General features: G+C 34.9%; 1 protein-coding gene across 3 annotated transcripts in view; it reads right to left on the bottom strand.

The window, feature by feature from the left end:
- LOC123542929 (U4/U6 small nuclear ribonucleoprotein Prp3-like) overlaps positions 1–16,909 on the bottom strand; it is a 76,193-nt gene that overhangs the window by 14,960 nt on the left and 44,324 nt on the right. For all 3 annotated transcript variants that reach the window (XM_053531138.1, XM_053531137.1, XM_053531139.1), the window contains 10 exons: positions 16,517–16,621; positions 8,579–8,736; positions 7,997–8,017; positions 7,330–7,423; positions 6,443–6,540; positions 5,814–5,901; positions 4,639–4,740; positions 3,478–3,539; positions 2,381–2,472; positions 2,033–2,176 (listed from right to left, as the gene is read on the bottom strand). In XM_053531138.1, coding sequence (XP_053387113.1) covers positions 2,033–2,176; positions 2,381–2,472; positions 3,478–3,539; positions 4,639–4,740; positions 5,814–5,901; positions 6,443–6,540; positions 7,330–7,423; positions 7,997–8,017; positions 8,579–8,736; positions 16,517–16,621 — 964 coding nt within the window. The remainder of the gene's footprint in view (positions 1–2,032; positions 2,177–2,380; positions 2,473–3,477; positions 3,540–4,638; positions 4,741–5,813; positions 5,902–6,442; positions 6,541–7,329; positions 7,424–7,996; positions 8,018–8,578; positions 8,737–16,516; positions 16,622–16,909) is intronic.

The raw sequence follows: 16,909 nt of genomic DNA, 5'->3' as shown, positions 1-16,909 counted from the left end.
TATCTACAATGCAAAGGCCATTACAAATCTGCAGAAATTTAAGGTATTAGATCACTAATAGAGAACCTCCTTTTTGAAGAGTATTCAATTCCTACCATAAACCTATTTTTACTGCAATTCTCAGTGGGGCGTAGGTTTACGCCCTACTGGGACCAAATTTTTTTCCCTTATTTTCCTTTTTTACTAGTAAGTTTTTACTTCTTTCAAGACTTATTATTGATGTTTTGTACAAAAATGGAAAACGATGAATCTTATAAGCAATTTCTTGGTGTTCAAAGAGAATTTACTACTTAAAACAGAACGGGTAGAGTTATAAATCTTTAAAAATATTGAGTTACGCACGGTGAAAGTTCTCTGTTTTGCTTTCACTCTTAGATTATATATTGTGGAAGAAATTTAGGTAGGTTTTACGTCTTCCCTAAGGTTATTTTTAAATGGAGTAACAAAATTCAAAACAGAAACACATCATTCGACCTTATTTTTTCAATGTTGAAGTATGAATTCTGCCTCATTAAATCCATTTACTTGAGGCACCATAGAAAAAATGATACTGACATTTTTATATTGTTTTATAATTGTTTACCAATAGTTTGATGTTTCTTCTATTGAAATTAATGGTAAAATGAATTCTCTGCAAATGTTTTGGATAGTGGCTATCACTTTGAAATTTGTCTCTACTTGAGCTTGAGGAGATACCACAAGTTATTCAAAAGTTTTTAAAAACGGCACGGTAAAAGTTGTTTAAAATTTGCAAAATAGTGCAAAACACGGTTACCTTTCAGAATATATCAAGCAAAAGCCATTTTGTAAACATTACTATTAGTGACCTAATACCTTAATTCATTTTCAAAAGAACTTTTTAAAAAAAAACTTTGGTGCTAGTGAGCTAGTTTCTACATAGGATAAACCTCATAAAGGGTCAACTAGAGAACATTAAAATTTGCGAAAAAATATTCTCAAATCAATCCAGCAGTTTCTAACATTTTTTTGACAAACTTTTAAGGTTCCACCATATAAAGATAGAAGGAAAAGTGACCAAGCATTTCAGTGGGCATTTGATCAATCAAAATGATTTAAAATAGAGATAGTAACACCCTAAGACACTGAAGTGGTACATAAAATGAAAATCCTCCCAGCAATTGGATTGAGTGGATACTAATATACTGTAATGCTATTTGACTTAACAACTCCAAATATGACCTGAACCTTGCACATCATCTTGAAATCATAAACAGTGAAAGCTTCGCTTGTACTGATATCTGGGAGTATCAAAATCTTGGAAAAAGGTCGTCCAAAGAAAATTTTGTGTGAATTTCAAAATCAGGCCCGACAGCAGTCTCTCACAAAACAATTTCTGAGTTTCCAGAATATACATTTTGGAAAAGTGACCACATCTCTAGCATCCATTTGCGTTGAATCAAAATAAACTGAATGATGTTGCCAGACGGTGACTGGAAAAGCTTATGCGAAAATATTTCTTAACTGGGTCTTCAGTTTTGAATGAAAAGATTTTTGCTTCCACAGTAAAATTCAATCTGTAAAACAGTAACAGGAATGTCCACACCTCCTGGTGGCAATGTATTTATGAAATGGTAGAGGGTCATCCAAAGCAATGTTTCCATATAATTATTTCAAACTCACACAAATGATATAGGAGAAGATTGCATTCATAGATTTTTCTCACTCCAGCTTAAGAACAAGAAGCTGTGTTCAATAAACGCTTGATGCCCCTGGTGGCATCCTTGTCGATACAAAGTAACCTAAGACCAAAACGAGGTCAAGGTCAAACTGAGGTCAGGTGATGTTTGAAGATGAGGAATGGTCACAGGTTACATCTGTATTAGTATCAAAATATTCTTGTAAGCTAGACAAAACGGTCCCATTTGGTTAACCTTGTACAGACGGACAGACGAATGGACAGAACAATCACTATATGCCTCCTGATCAGTAGATGCCGGGGGCATAAAAATACAGGAATACACAAATTTTTAACAGTCTTTTAATCTTGATAAAGACTGATATCTAATATTACCTTTAGGTTCCATAGGCGGGGCTAAACCAAGACGTATTTTCTCCTGCAGCTCTTTCTGGGCCTCTGTCCTATTTTGTCGCCGTAACTTTTTACGTTCTGCGGCTGTTAGATAAACAGGCACGGCAGGTGGCTTGTCCGGTTCAGCTGAAAAATAATGTCTAGTGAACAGCTATATGGATAAATTGTTTATGATTCAATTTCTTTCAAATAAGTTTTAAACAAAGGCTACTTTTAAGCTAACTACAATTTTTTAGAATAATTCTGAAATAACCTCAACTGTACCCCAAAAAGTGAACAAGAAGGTTTGGAAATAGAATTAAACACTTTTGATCAATAACTGCATTTTACCTGGTGGTTTCATCTGTATTGGATGTTCTACCAGGTGTGTGACTCCTTCCAGCCTTGATCGTAGTTCCTCCTTGTCTGGCACACCCTCATACCTGCAAAATACAAAGATACATTACCATTATCTAGGTTCATAAAATATTTAACCCTTATAATGCTGAACACGACTGATTCTGCCTTTGCCACCAGTGTAGATCATGATCAGCCTGCACATCCGTGCAGTCTGATCATGATCTGCACTGTTTGCCATCCAGTCAGTTTCTTTTTTGGCAAGCAACCCATGTAACAGTTAACGGTACTATCCAAACTGAAAGATGGACAGGTTCATTATAGAAATTTAGCAGGGTAAGGGTTAACAAATTACATTTATATCATATAGCAAACATCACCTTTCCTCATATTTCTTTCCTTAATTAGATAGAAATTCTGAAGTTAGTACTAGCACAGTGCTATGTTACGATTATTAAAATCCATTCATTAAAGTAAGAGTATAAAATTTGCATTAATGCCACCATTTGTATAAAATGCAGCATCCTTGGCGAGTTGATGCAAGACTATACAATACGTTCAAGAGATCATGAATGAATGCAACAAAACACATACTTGAGCCGCGCCATGAGAAAATCAACATAGTGACTTTGCGACCAGCATGGATCCAGACCAGCCTCTGCATCCGTGCAGTCTGGTCAGGATCCATGCTGTTTACTAATGGTTTCTCTAATTCCAAAAGGCTTTGAAAGCAAACAGCATGGATCCTGACCAAACTGCGCGGATGCGCAGGCTGGTTTTGATCCATGCTGGTCGCAAAGCCACTATGTTGGTTTTCTCATGGCGCGACTCATATTTTTATCACTAAGCATCGTCAATTCATAAAACTACCTTTAATTAATAATCCTGTATAAATTGTTCTCAATTATCATGCTGAGGTTTTCTAGGCATGAATATTCATTCTCAAGTAATTCATTAACTGGTGAACATCCAACAGCTATAGATAATGTATCTGACAACCTGTAAACAACTGATGTATCCACCAACAACAGCTAATGTATCAAAGAATCAGAGACAACGAAGAAAAACAAAAAACAAAAAAAGCAACTTACGAATCTACTTGTCTTAAAACATAGGCGTCCCACCACTCTATATCTGGTATTTCACCTTCAACCTAAAATATATCAACACTCCAGTATGATAATAATGTATTATTTATTATTATATATTATATAATTGTAATTAACACAATATCACACACAGTATAATAAAGATCAGCTAAAATGAAATTTACACACTGCTGACAGTTAAAATTGATTACCTGAATGTAATTGACACAATTAAACAAGAATGTCATCAATTAGACAATAATCCTGATGAAAGTACTCACTGGACTAAAATCAGTAGTTAAACTTTCAACAGTGTATGAGGTTTTATTCCTCTTTATTCTACCCTTTAGTGTAATTCTGATTAAGAAATATATCAGTATTCAGCACTATTCACTAGTTTCCATTTAGACATAAAATACATTGCTGTGTTTAATATTAGGACTTAATGATGATTTAGTTGCCTACAATTTTCATTAATTAAGAATAAAAAGCACACATGTTTACATTAAAATGTTGAAATTCACATAAGTTGTAACTATTCTTCTTGTTCTGATATAAATAATATGGAAACTTGACAAAAATAATAAGATTTTTTCTCTCTAATTTTGATAAACTCTTATCGCTACTGAATACCAAACATTACATTTTCAGTAATACTTATACAACTTGTGACTTCCATTATTTAAACTGTTTGAAATATCTTAAGTCTGATCTGGGATGTTTACTTTAAACAATGTATCATTTAAACCAAAGAGCTATAAAAATATATAGATAGGCAACTTGAAAGGCATATAGTGCAAATCTCGCCAACATCCCGTGACAACTGAATGACATCTTGTTTACGGGAAGTGACGCGTTCTCCACGCGCCATTTTGTATGCGAAAGCAATTATTCATCGGTAAATTAATTATCACCATATGACCACGCTTCTTTCCATGGTAAGAATGTGTACTCTGTGTCTTAACACTATTTCACATTAAACTAATGTTGTTTTAAAAGCTAACGTGTATTCTGAATGTAGTTTTAAAGGTACAAATTTTAACTCCATGCTCGCCGATGTTTGTTTTTACTAAGATAACGCCGATTCACACTCTGACACGAGATCCTGCGACATTACAGCCAGTTGCCATTCTGTGTATTTTATACTTCTTTGTTTAAACCTACCAATTCTTTCTTTGGAGTAATTGTTGCAAGTTTAGCAGCTGATGCAATTCCTGTTTTCTTTGCTGCATGACTGATCTCACTCTGTAACCTGTCTAGCTGGGCCTGTAACACAAATTATTTACTGTAAAATCAGAAATATTCGCGGAAGACTATAATGAGAATTTGTTGTGGTGTCAATCATCAAATAAATTCCTACTGTAACAAACAATTACAAGTCCCATTTATTTTCTATGCAACAATTGAAAACCACCAATTATTAATTTATCCCTATTAATTAACTGTTTCGGTCAAAACTGCAAAATTTATTTTACAGTATACTAACTACCTGCAGACAGTCCAAGTAAACTGTCTATTTACACAGGCTTACAATTTGATAACTGACATATACAATGAAATAACAAAATATCAAATATTTCCTCAACTTCTATAGAATGTTCTAACTACATGACTTTCAGAATTTTCTGAATTTTAGATATTTATACAAGAGTGTTGATAATTATGACCAAAAAGTCTGAAAATTTTATAAAGGCATTTTCATTACTCTATAAATGTGAACTAGCACAAGCTGTGGTCTAGGAATTTATCCTTCTTGAGTCATACTGACACAATTTAGGATATATGGTTACTTTTCCAGCTTTTGATGGTGGAGGAAGACCCAAGGTATCCATCCTGGCAATATTTGTCACAGGTGGGCACCTGGGTAGAACAGGCCTCCTGTAAGCTAGCTGGATGGCTTCAGACTGGTCTTCTTCTACAGCTCAATAACTCAAGCTCAGAAGATATAAAACTGAATTTGAAAACCAGTCACAGAATGCAGTAATGTGATTGGTCAAATTTAAAATTCTACTAAAACACAACCAATCAGATGCTGTAGATTTTTGACTGGTCTTAAAACTCAAATTTATATCTTAAGAGCCTGTGTGGCTTCATCTTGCAAATAGCTTGACACAAATCTGAATTCCAGAGGTCTAACTTTTGTTTTGGGTTTACACAGAATTCAGTAATGTAATTGCGGGCAGTTGAACCAGTTGTTCCTGGATTATGTACCAGAACAAACCTGTTCTTTTTCAATACTTGTGACCTCCGACTTTTATTGCATATTTCTGTTTCTTAGAAGATTGTCCATCTCATATACAGGAATTCTAGCGTACACCTTTAAGTGGAACAAAGGTTACCTTGGTCCTCAACCTCTGGGCAAGCTGCTCAAACTTTCCTTTCTCGTGAAATCTGAAGCCTCGTTTCTGTCTCTGTGCACCTAGTAAACTGAAATATTATTTAAAACAGTTTGTGATTGGCTTAAAAATGTCACATGACACATTATATACTGGTATGAAAAAAAATCTTGGAATGGTTTCATAAAAAATAGTTCTTTTCTTTTTAATTTCAAGAAAAATGTTTAGGTAAATATTGCTATGTGAAGATTTCCTTAAAATTTCATAAAAATCATTTTTGAATTAAGTCAAAATTTAAAATAAATAAGAGCTGTCACTAATGGTGACAAATGCCCCCGCAGCACCTTGACCTTTGACCTGGTGACCACAAAGTCAGTAGGGGTCGTGTTCTCAATAAGTACTATCAGCATGTGAAGTTTGAAGGTCCTGGGTGCAGTGGTTCGTGAGTAAAGTGCCTTCATGCAAAAAGTTAACGTTGTGACGAACGAACGAACAAACTAACTAACGGATGGACAGTTGAAAACTAATATGCCTCTCTTCGGGGGCATAAAAATGGCTGTCTAAATAAAAGTTTTGATGGATAAGTTGAAACTGTATCAAATAGGTAGGTAAAAGAAAGAAAAGTAACCTACGTAACTCGGGGATCAAAGTATTTGGAAGCACTGATCTCTTCTGGTGGAGCATCTATCAATCCTTTAAACTGTTCTCGTCTTTTTGCTCTGATGTTTGCCTGCAGAAGAAAGTGATAACTAAATACTATGAATACCGACTAAGATCTGTCTGTGGAGTTTATAGTTTAAACTGATACAAAGTTGGATAAACTGCATCTTCCTAGCTTAACCTTTAGCCTGCTAGCGGAAAGTGATTTTGCCTTTGCGACCAGTGCAGACCAAGACGAACCAGCACATCCATGCAAGCTGATCATGGTCTGCACTGTTCCCCATTCAGTCAGTAAATTTTCAGTGAACACCCTTTTGAATATTAAGTGGTACTGCCCAAACTGGTTGATGGAACAGTTCATTTAGGAAATTTAGCAAGGTTAAATATTGGATGAGAACTAAGAAGGCATCTGTGCAGATACAACAACATTCTGCAAGCAACACTGATAACAGAAGATCTAAACATATCCAATCTGTTTTAATGAATTTTAGTGATCGATGCTAGGAATGCAACAATCTTAATTATCTGCCAAAGATCACCATCTTTTTATGTGAAGTTTAATATTAAGATATATGCATGAGGTAGGCATGGCCAGTGACAAGTCTTAGCATTTACAGTTTGACCTGTAATTCAGACATACCCTCAATCCCCACCCCAAACCTCAACTTACCATTAATATATGAGCCACTCCCCTGACCCACAGCATAAGTCCCCACACCAAACATTAAGATATTTCTAATATATAAGAGCATGATGAGTCAATGTGACAAACCTACTCATCTCAGTACCTATAGTTTGACCTTTGAACTAGATATTCTCCTTTCTCCTCATACCCTTTCCTATATGAAATTATATTTACCTTCAATGTAGGAGCATGGTGTGTCAGTGTGATGGCCTGGCCTGTCTTGGCATCTATAGTTCTACCTTCACTGTCCAAAATCAATGGCGTTGGACTGAAATAAAACAACATTAAATACTTCAAATAAATCACAGAAAATGTTGCTATTTGATCATCGACTTCTAAGTCTGACCTTATCTAAGTGTTCTGCACCCTGCCTTGATGTGATAAATAATTAATCTCTTGTTTTATGACAATGATACCTGCAGTTAAGAAGATATGGAGAACACAAAGTTAAGCCCCTTGAACTTTGACCTCAAAGTGTAATTCTGACCTTGGATCTACAGACACATATTGTACCCTCTAAGCATGTAACTATGAGGTAAACCACTGATTCTAATTTTACGACAGTAATATCGCAAGGGGACACAAATCAAGGAGTATATATCTGGAAGGTTATTAACCCTTATGCTGGACACTATTGATTCTGCTTTTGCGACCAGTGTAGATCATGATCAGCCTGCACATCCATGCATCCTGATCATAATCTGCACTGTTCGCTATTCAGCCAATATCTTTTTGGTAAGCATCCCTTTTAATAGCTAATGGTACTGTCCAAATTGAAAGATGGCCAAGTTCATAATAGAAATTTAGCAGGGTCAGGGCTAATGAAATAAACCATACTTACTTTGAAACTGGAGCAGCTTTCCTAAAACAGAGACAGAAATTGAATGAAACAGCAATTAATTTAGAGTATATGAGACATAAACAATTTTAATTGACAATGTATTTACTATTAAAAAGACCAGCACAGTTTATATTGTTTAACATGTCTTGGTGTAGTCCAAATAATAGGATGTTTAAGGACAGCTTGATAACTTTTGACTGTCGCTGTCCCTTTACGTCCAAGCTTATTCTGCATATTTCTGTTAGGAAATCCCCAATGATATCCATTGGGAACATTTTCTGGTACATGTACAATGTATTTGCACTTATTACATCTATGATAATGAATTTATGTTGATATTTTAAAGCGTAAGATTGCCTAGCTGACATTTTTTTAATGTAGCACCCGTAAACTAGGTTAAAGTGACTCTTTCACACTTTTTAGGCAAAACATTTCTTCTCGAAAGTCGATAAAATATGGGTATGGTGAAAGTGACCAGTGGAAAAACCTTATTGACATTGTCATGATTTTTGCATGTAAATGAGTAAAAATAGTGTGTTTTAAAATCACAAAAAGAAACAAAAATGTAAGTATGCAACATACGTTTGACCTTCATTGGCCTTATCCATAGCTTTAACCGGTGGCATTCCTTTCATCGGAGCGGGGAGACCAGCAAGGCTCGCCATACGTGCCTGTATCTGCGCCTGAAGTTCATTCGCTCTCTTTGCCTTCTCCTTTGCATCATTCATAAACTTCTGAGCCTGTCAATCAAAAAATGATTTTTTTAAACATCATAAGAAAATACATGTACACATGGGCCCCAGGTAATAACAACTTTGTCTGCACTGGTCGCACTGGTAAGATCACTTGCCACCAGCAGGGTATGAGTTGATAATCTCAGACCCAGGTCTTTCTCTGGAAAACTTTGTCAAGGCTAACATATTAGGAAGAACAGTGTTCAATAGAGTACCTATTATGCTTATTGCAGTATGTATTGAAACACAAATCCTCTGCACCAACAATACCACAATTATCCGAACTAAGAAACTTTATTTTCTGGCTTTATTTCAATAATAACTTGATTAACCCTTATCATGCTGGACACAATTGATTCTTCCTTTGTGACCAGTGTAGATCATGATCTGGACTGTTTGCTATTCTCTCGGTAAAGTTTCAGTGAACACCCCTTCAAATAATAAATGGTATTGCCCAAACTGAATGACAGACCAGTCCATTTTAGAAATTAGCAAGCTAAAAGTTAAATAGGATTTTAGCCTGCTGTAGAAAAAATAATTATTAGCTGAGTTGACATCATTTCCCTTAAAAATTTTCAACATATCTTTTTTCTAATAAAATCATTAGGGCAAACCTTTTGAAAGATGGCTACATTTCTGTTCAAGTATGCTGAAATTCTACAAGTTATTTATTTGTTTATTTTGTTGGGTTTAACATCAAACCGACACAATTACAGGTCATATGGCGACTTTCCAGCATTGATGGTGGAGGAAGAGCCCAGGTGCCCCTCTGTGAATTATTAAAGACCTTTCATAAGCCAGCTGGATGGCTTCCTCATGTGAACAATTCAACGCCCCGATTGAGGCTCGAACCCACATCGATGAGGGGCATCTACAAGTTAAAATCATAACATACTTGAGAAATAGATTTTGTTTTGCGTGCTTTGTTAGCAAATAAAACATGGTTTTGAGTTCAGATGCGTAGTAATCTTATCACAAAGGCCAAAGACCTGAGTGATTAATTACAACATATCTGAATGAAAAATGTGTTTTATTTGCCAACAAAGTTCACAAAACTAAAATCTGTTTCCATTCTAACACGTTCGAATTACATCAGGAATGAAAACTAATCTAGAATCCTTTTTTAGACGTAAATGGACACATTTCTTCCCTTTGCGCTAAGCAATCGGTTCTTTTGACTGTTCCTTTTCACCCCCTTATAATTACAAATTTACTAATATACACATCAATGCAGACGACGTAACTTACTAAAGTATTTATATCATGTGATTTCATTGATAAAATGCTGTTTTAAATATCAGGGAGTACACCGTAATAGCCAAAAGAAGGTCATTTTGTGAAAGGTGTTCTAATCAACATGACAATACATGGTAAAATCCTTCTTTGTTTAAAAAAAGAAAATGTTAAAAGTGTTAGAATGCATTTGGAATGCATGTTGGGGGTCCAAACCGCAGTTGATCTGGCCTAGTGACCTAGTTTTTGATTCCACATGACCCAGATTCAAACTTGACCTAGAGACCATCAAGACAAACATTCTGACCATGTTTCATAATGATTGGATCACAACTGTTGCCTCTAGAGTGCTAAAAAGCTTTTCCTTTGATTTGACCGGGTGACCTAGTTTTTGACCCCACATAACCCTGAATCAAACTTGACTTAGAAGTCATAAAAACAAACATTCAGACCAATTCTCATCAGTTTCAAACGTAAACTGTGGACTCGAGAGTGTTAACAAGATTTTCATTTGATCTGACCTACTTACCTAGTTTCTGACCCCAAATGACCCAGTTTGGAACTTGACCTAGAGATCATCAAGACAAACATTCTGTCCAAGTTTCATAAAGATTGGGTCACAACTGTGTCCTCTAGAGTCTCAACAAGACAAATGTTGACCACATGCACAAAAATGCCAGTCACGGTGGGTAAGTTTACATCGGAGCTCTAGGTAAGGGTAGTGTGTTGTGTAAATGATACTTACTCCCATCAGTAAAGTAACAACCAATCAATAATTGGGCCCTGGAAATATGTAAAACATTTTTCCTTTCACGTTGAGCGCTGTGATGCAGAGCAAGGAACCAGTAAACCCTACCTCCCAGTGGAGTTTGCAGAGTTCAGTTCTTCAACAGGGAAGGTACAACTGGTGTACTAACTTATACCGTGTGTGGGTTATTGAGTCGGGTCTCTGCACTACCCTAGAGCTTCAATGTAAACTTACACAGTAGCTACCTTGTGCATAGTGCTCTGATGTGCTAAATATTACAGTAAAGGGTCCACAAGCCTAGTTATTTAGCCCCAAAGGGCACCAAAATTCCTCTATCTACAACATATGAAAGATTTAAATACCACATCACAGTTCCATTATATACCAAATGTATAATAACAGCACACTTACCTTTTCAGATGTAAAACAATTTTAATAATTTGCAAAAAAAAGGGAATGAAACACATTAATTTATGTCTAAACAATCTTATCATATTTGTTTTCACAACTGGTATGCAAGAAAAATTTGATCTAATAATGATCTATTACCTCCCTTTATGCTTCAAAATATAAAATGTCATTTTTACCTCCCTTTTTATCTAATTTTTTTTTTAGATTTGCTTTACCTGAAATCAAAATGACTGGCCAAAATAATCATAAAAATACAAAACTTAGATGTTATCATTTATGGTTAGTGTGTCTCACAAGCAATATTGGCATACTAGTAAAATACTATAAAATGCACCAATTTTCAGTTCGCCTTCCAAGAATATCAGATACTGACAATATTATAAAATGGGCAATCTGCAGCAATCCACCAATCTTTTCAAGAGTTATCACAGGTGCAAAAACTCAGCCAGAAAGGCAAAAAAGCTTTTACAATGTAAAACTGATTCCCCATTTCTATCCCTATATAAATTATCTTTTAAAGGTGGTCAATTGCATTTGAGGAATATTTTAAGGGTTTTTCTTTAATTTTTCATATAATTCTGTAAAGAGATTTTTTAAGGAATAGAAAGACCTGTTACACAGAGTTAGATCCCTCTTGGAAATGTATATTTTCTAACTTTTAATGAAATTTTGTAATTATCTCCCTTTTATATAAAAGTATATACAAAATGTGATCTATTTCTTTTGATTTCAATATAGTTCTAGTTCTACATTTGCATTTGATAATTATTGGGCTATTTCAACTACCTGAAACTAAAGAAAAGTTATAAAATTGCATGAAGCTTGGGAATTACTTAGCTTCAATCTATCTTAGAACCGAGATAGACAAAGGGAGGTAATAATAATTTTTCAAACTTGCAGTTCTGATTAAGATTGGCAAAATATGTACCAGTTAATGCAAATATTTGATGAATTTAATACAATTGTTCTTATATTCATATGATTCCTTATGCAAAATATGTTTTATTTAATTTAAACTAATGCTAAAATAGCACTAACATGATTAGGCAACCAGGATAAGAAAATCAGATTTTAAAAATACTTCCAGTGCAAATGTGACTCGGTAAACATAAATACGTGAAAATGGTCACCTCCTAAAGTTTTTAAAAATCTATTAGTTGACCAAAATCTTATTAAACTGATAACCACCTTGAAGATGTAAATTAATTTCGATAATTTGCAAAACAGTCCCAAGTACTTGAATTAGGTGGATTTCATACAGCCAGTCTGATTTTAGGGTGCTGTTGCCAGTGCAAATCCTGCACTCCTCTAAAATGTATTTTTGGGGCCAAGGTGGCCTAAACTGTTTGTGACCTTGAACTGTTTGTAAGTTATGCCCCAGACGCTAATATGGCAGACAGATTAGATCTTTAAGCTCAATTTGTAACCTTGACATTTGACCTACAGACCGTAACATCACCACCCACCTACATGCCAAGTTTAATGTAAATACCTTGTATGGTTATTAAGTTATGCTTCGGACATAAAAATGTGGACAGTTTTGACCTTTCAGCTCAATTTTTGACCATGACCTCAAACCTACAGAGCCAATTCAATCACTTTGCACTTTGTCACATCGCTGTGCACCTATGTGCCAAGTTTCAATCAAAACCTTCGATGGTTACAAAGTTCCATACATCTATTCCATTTTATTAACTCAGGATCAGCTGTATTTCCATGTATGTGTATGTCACAAAATAATACCTAATTCTGTAATCCATGCTTTTTTTCCATTGTTTACCTTTGTTTGTGCATGTAAGACAGGAAGACGAAAACACGACAGCGATAACACCATTGTGATGACACAACAGTATAACAGCATGATGATGGAGGGAAGGCATGTTGATGCAAAGTAATATCAAATCTTTGTCATTGTGCTGCTTTAGCATAACTCCATCACCAGCCTCCGCCAGGAAGGCGATAGCATAACTGCAATGACACAATCGTGATTATACAACAGTACAATGATGATGGAGCGAAGGCACAAAGCAATATCTTCATCATCATACCTTCGCATCTTTGTCATCATGCCCTCGATCTATCACAATCATGCTATCATACTGTCATGTCATTCTGTCTGGAATCACCTGTTCATGAAGCAACAGCCCTAGCAGATGCTACCTGTTCAATATAAAGCAAGTGTGGAACTACTCCTACATGTGTATTAGTGAAACCACTCTTACATTTGGGTTGCACATATTATGAAGATATCAGCCACAAAGGGCACCAAAATTATTTATAGAACACCACGGGAGGTATTCCAAACAACAACATACTTAATTCAAAATCGTGTAGTCCTCTTTTATAACACCTGCCTATTAAAACAATCAGTCTATCTACTTTGAGGTTAAAATTTGAAATATATTATCACAGAGCGATTTAGAATACTTATTTTTGTTCAAAATAAGTATAACTTCATTTATTCAAAAAGTCTGCATTTAAGCAAAATTAAATTTGAAGAGAAATTATTACCTCCCTTTATAATTTATCATTTTATTCTAACACTTATTATCTCCCTTATACTCATGACTTACCGGCCAAAATTGGTCTGAACAGCTAATTTTATGAATTCTGGACAATAGAAAAATAGACAATGGATAATACTATATAAAAAGGAATTGCACTTTAACTATAAAAACATCAAAGAAAAAAAAACAAAACGTTAGCAGTTGACTGAACAGGTCAAATATTTAGTTTTCCAAGCTTAAAGCCCCAACTTTTACTACCCTGGCAGTAAGTTTTGTAGGAGGAGCCTATCAAATAACAAAGCTACTCTAGGCTGTCTGTTAGCTAAAAATAGCTCACTTTAAATGATTCACAGGCAAATGTAAACAATGGTCAGTTGAAGAAGAAATTTGAACTAGTTTGCATGTTTTGATGGTTAAAAACTATTATTATCCATATTGTGCATCCATATCAGTATCAGTCCTATGAAAAATTGAGTCAAGACTAGCATTCCTGATTTTTATACGCCCGTTTGAAAAACGGGACGTATTATGGGAACGCCCCTGGCGGGCGGGCGGGCGGCGTCCACAGACTTTGGCACAGTTGTCACCATCATGAGACGGAGTGTCATGCGCAAAAACCAGGTCCCTAGGTCTAAGGTCAAGGTCACACTTAGAGGTCAAAGGTCAAATTCAAGAATGACTTTGTCCGGAGCATATCTTCTTCATGCATGGAGGGATTTTGATGAAAGTTGGCACAATTGTTCATCATCATGAGACGGAGTGTCATGCGCAAGAACCAGGTCCCTAGGTCTAAGGTCAAGGTCACACTTAGAGGTCAAAGGATACAAGAAAGAAAACTTTGTCCGGAGCATATCTTCTTCATGCATGGAGGGATTTTGATATAACTTGGCACAAATGTTCACCACCACGAGGCGGAGTGTCATGCGCAAGAACCAGGTCCCTAGGTCAAAGGTCAAGGTCACACTTAGAGGCCAAAGGTCAGATACAAGAATGACTTTGTCCGAAGCATTTCTTCTTCATGCATGGAGGGATTTTGATGTAACTTGGCACAATTATACACCATCATGAGAGGAAGTGTCATGCACAGTTCCTTTCTTTAGAATTACTTCCCTTTGTTGTTACTATAAATAGCTTATATTGTAACTTCTTCATTACTAGTCGTAGGGAAAAATCGAGACCACTTTTCTGTAGTACAACATGCATGCTACATCCAATTTTGAGGTGTATTTTGACCAATCTCTACCTGGTGAAGATTTTTGTGTGGACTTCCATTTTTTTTTTTTTTAAGATTAACTTCCCTTAGTTGTTACTATAAATAACTTATATTGTAACTTTTTTATAATTGACCATAGGGAAAAACCAAGACCACTTTTCTGTGGTACAACATAGATGTTACTTTCAAATTTTAGGTGTATTTTAAGGTCTCTCTACCTGGTAAGGATCTTTTTTTGTGGACTTAGGAAAACAAAAGACTTACAATGATTACTAAACAACCACAAAATTAAACTTCATTTGCAATACAACAGCTAGAGTAAAGAAATTTGCTGTGGCGGGCGTATATTGTGACATTCTGGCACTCTTGTTAATCTTGTTTATGTAAATTTAACAATGAAACTCAAAATCAAACATTCATTTAACTAAAATTCTGTCATTGCTGGCTGGTCCATTAATTGAGATAACCTAGCAATAAATGTAGAAATAATAAACTATTTAAGTCTTGGATGCAGAACAATACACACAAATTAGCAAGTTCTGCTGTGATAAGGACTAATAAAAATGATAAGCTATTGAAATAATATTTATCACTGTATGTCTGTAATTAGTTCCCTATTTCTTTAAAACATTTTTTATGAAAATATAACTGTAGAAATGACTATGATATTCTATTTGGTTTAAAAATTCAAAATTACTTTCTGAGAAGTTTTGCAATGCACTTATGTGTTAATTCCATTGATACATATGAAGCCTTCTGACGATCAGGTTTGTTGATAAAATTAACCACGTGGGAATTGTTAACATTCTCTGTTCCTCTAGGGTTCATGACCTCATTAGCTCCTCCGGGCAAATTCAAATTTTTGGCAGTTAGGTTTAAATGATTTTTTGAAACTATACCTCAACATTTTTTGTTTTAAAAAATAAAAACACCAGTTGATAAAGAATTTTTCAATGTGTATTTATGCAATTTTTCATAACTTTTTATTCAGTGGTTTATTTAAAATTTTGAAAAAGGGCTGTCTGATGTGAAACATGCATAATTTATATAAAAACCTGCCCTAGCACCATCTTGTGGCTTTTATATGGCAGTTGGGGGTTTAACTTCTATTTACAACTAAAATACTTTAATATAATACTACAGAGTAGAAATTACATATTTCAAAGTTAGAAGAATAAAAATGTTGCACACTTTTAGTATTTTGCAATAAAACCTTATCATTGTATTTCAAAAAGAACAATCAAATGCTGAGTGAATTTTGTTGGAGATAAGGAATGACAGTGAACAGCCTCTATATAATTATTATCACCTAGGATCCGGCTTCCCCAAGGTGGAAGAAGTTCATCCCAAATAAAACACCACTGAAGTAATTTCAAATGCTGAAAAACATACATTCAAGACTTCTGGTCAACATTTATTTATACCTTTTAAGCATATTTTTTCACTAATCCAAGGGCTGTAACTCTGGTCTTGCTAAGTAAACTCAATTTAACATTAAAATAATATTCCTACAAAGCCTAATTTGCACCAAAATTAGGGGAAAAAAGGAATACTTAGATCATTTTTTTACCAACAAATTTAGTGATTTTGAAGAATAACTAATTATATTACTTCCCTTTATCAAAAATCTATTATGCTCTTAATAATTTGACAATTTATCGAAATTAACCATACCTGTGTATTTTGTGATGGGGCAGGAGGGGCAGAGGGCATCTGAACAGCCATCTGAGCTTTCCGCTCCTGGATCAACTTCTGTGCCGTCTGCATCATTTCCTTGATCTGTGAAGGAAGAAGACGGAAATACTGTAAAAATATTGATAATAAACACATGACGTTTTTAGTTTTGGTAATTCAAAGCTTTTTGTGCCACCAGTCACTGCTGTTTTATCCAAACTAGCAGTTTAGGAGATTGGCAGCTGATAATAAAATCATTAAAGGGCTATTAATCCAGGAATAAGAGCCATTTACAACAAGTGCTGTCTAATGACAGCGTGCTCTACTATTTATACTTGTACAACAGATTTTCTGTACAAGCAAGTAAAAATGTTCCATTAAAATTCTGAATAA

This window comes from Mercenaria mercenaria, chromosome 19 (genome assembly GCF_021730395.1).
Source record: "Mercenaria mercenaria strain notata chromosome 19, MADL_Memer_1, whole genome shotgun sequence".
Taxonomy (NCBI): Eukaryota; Metazoa; Mollusca; class Bivalvia; order Venerida; family Veneridae; genus Mercenaria; species Mercenaria mercenaria.
This window is presented reverse-complemented; position numbering and strand designations above follow the sequence as displayed.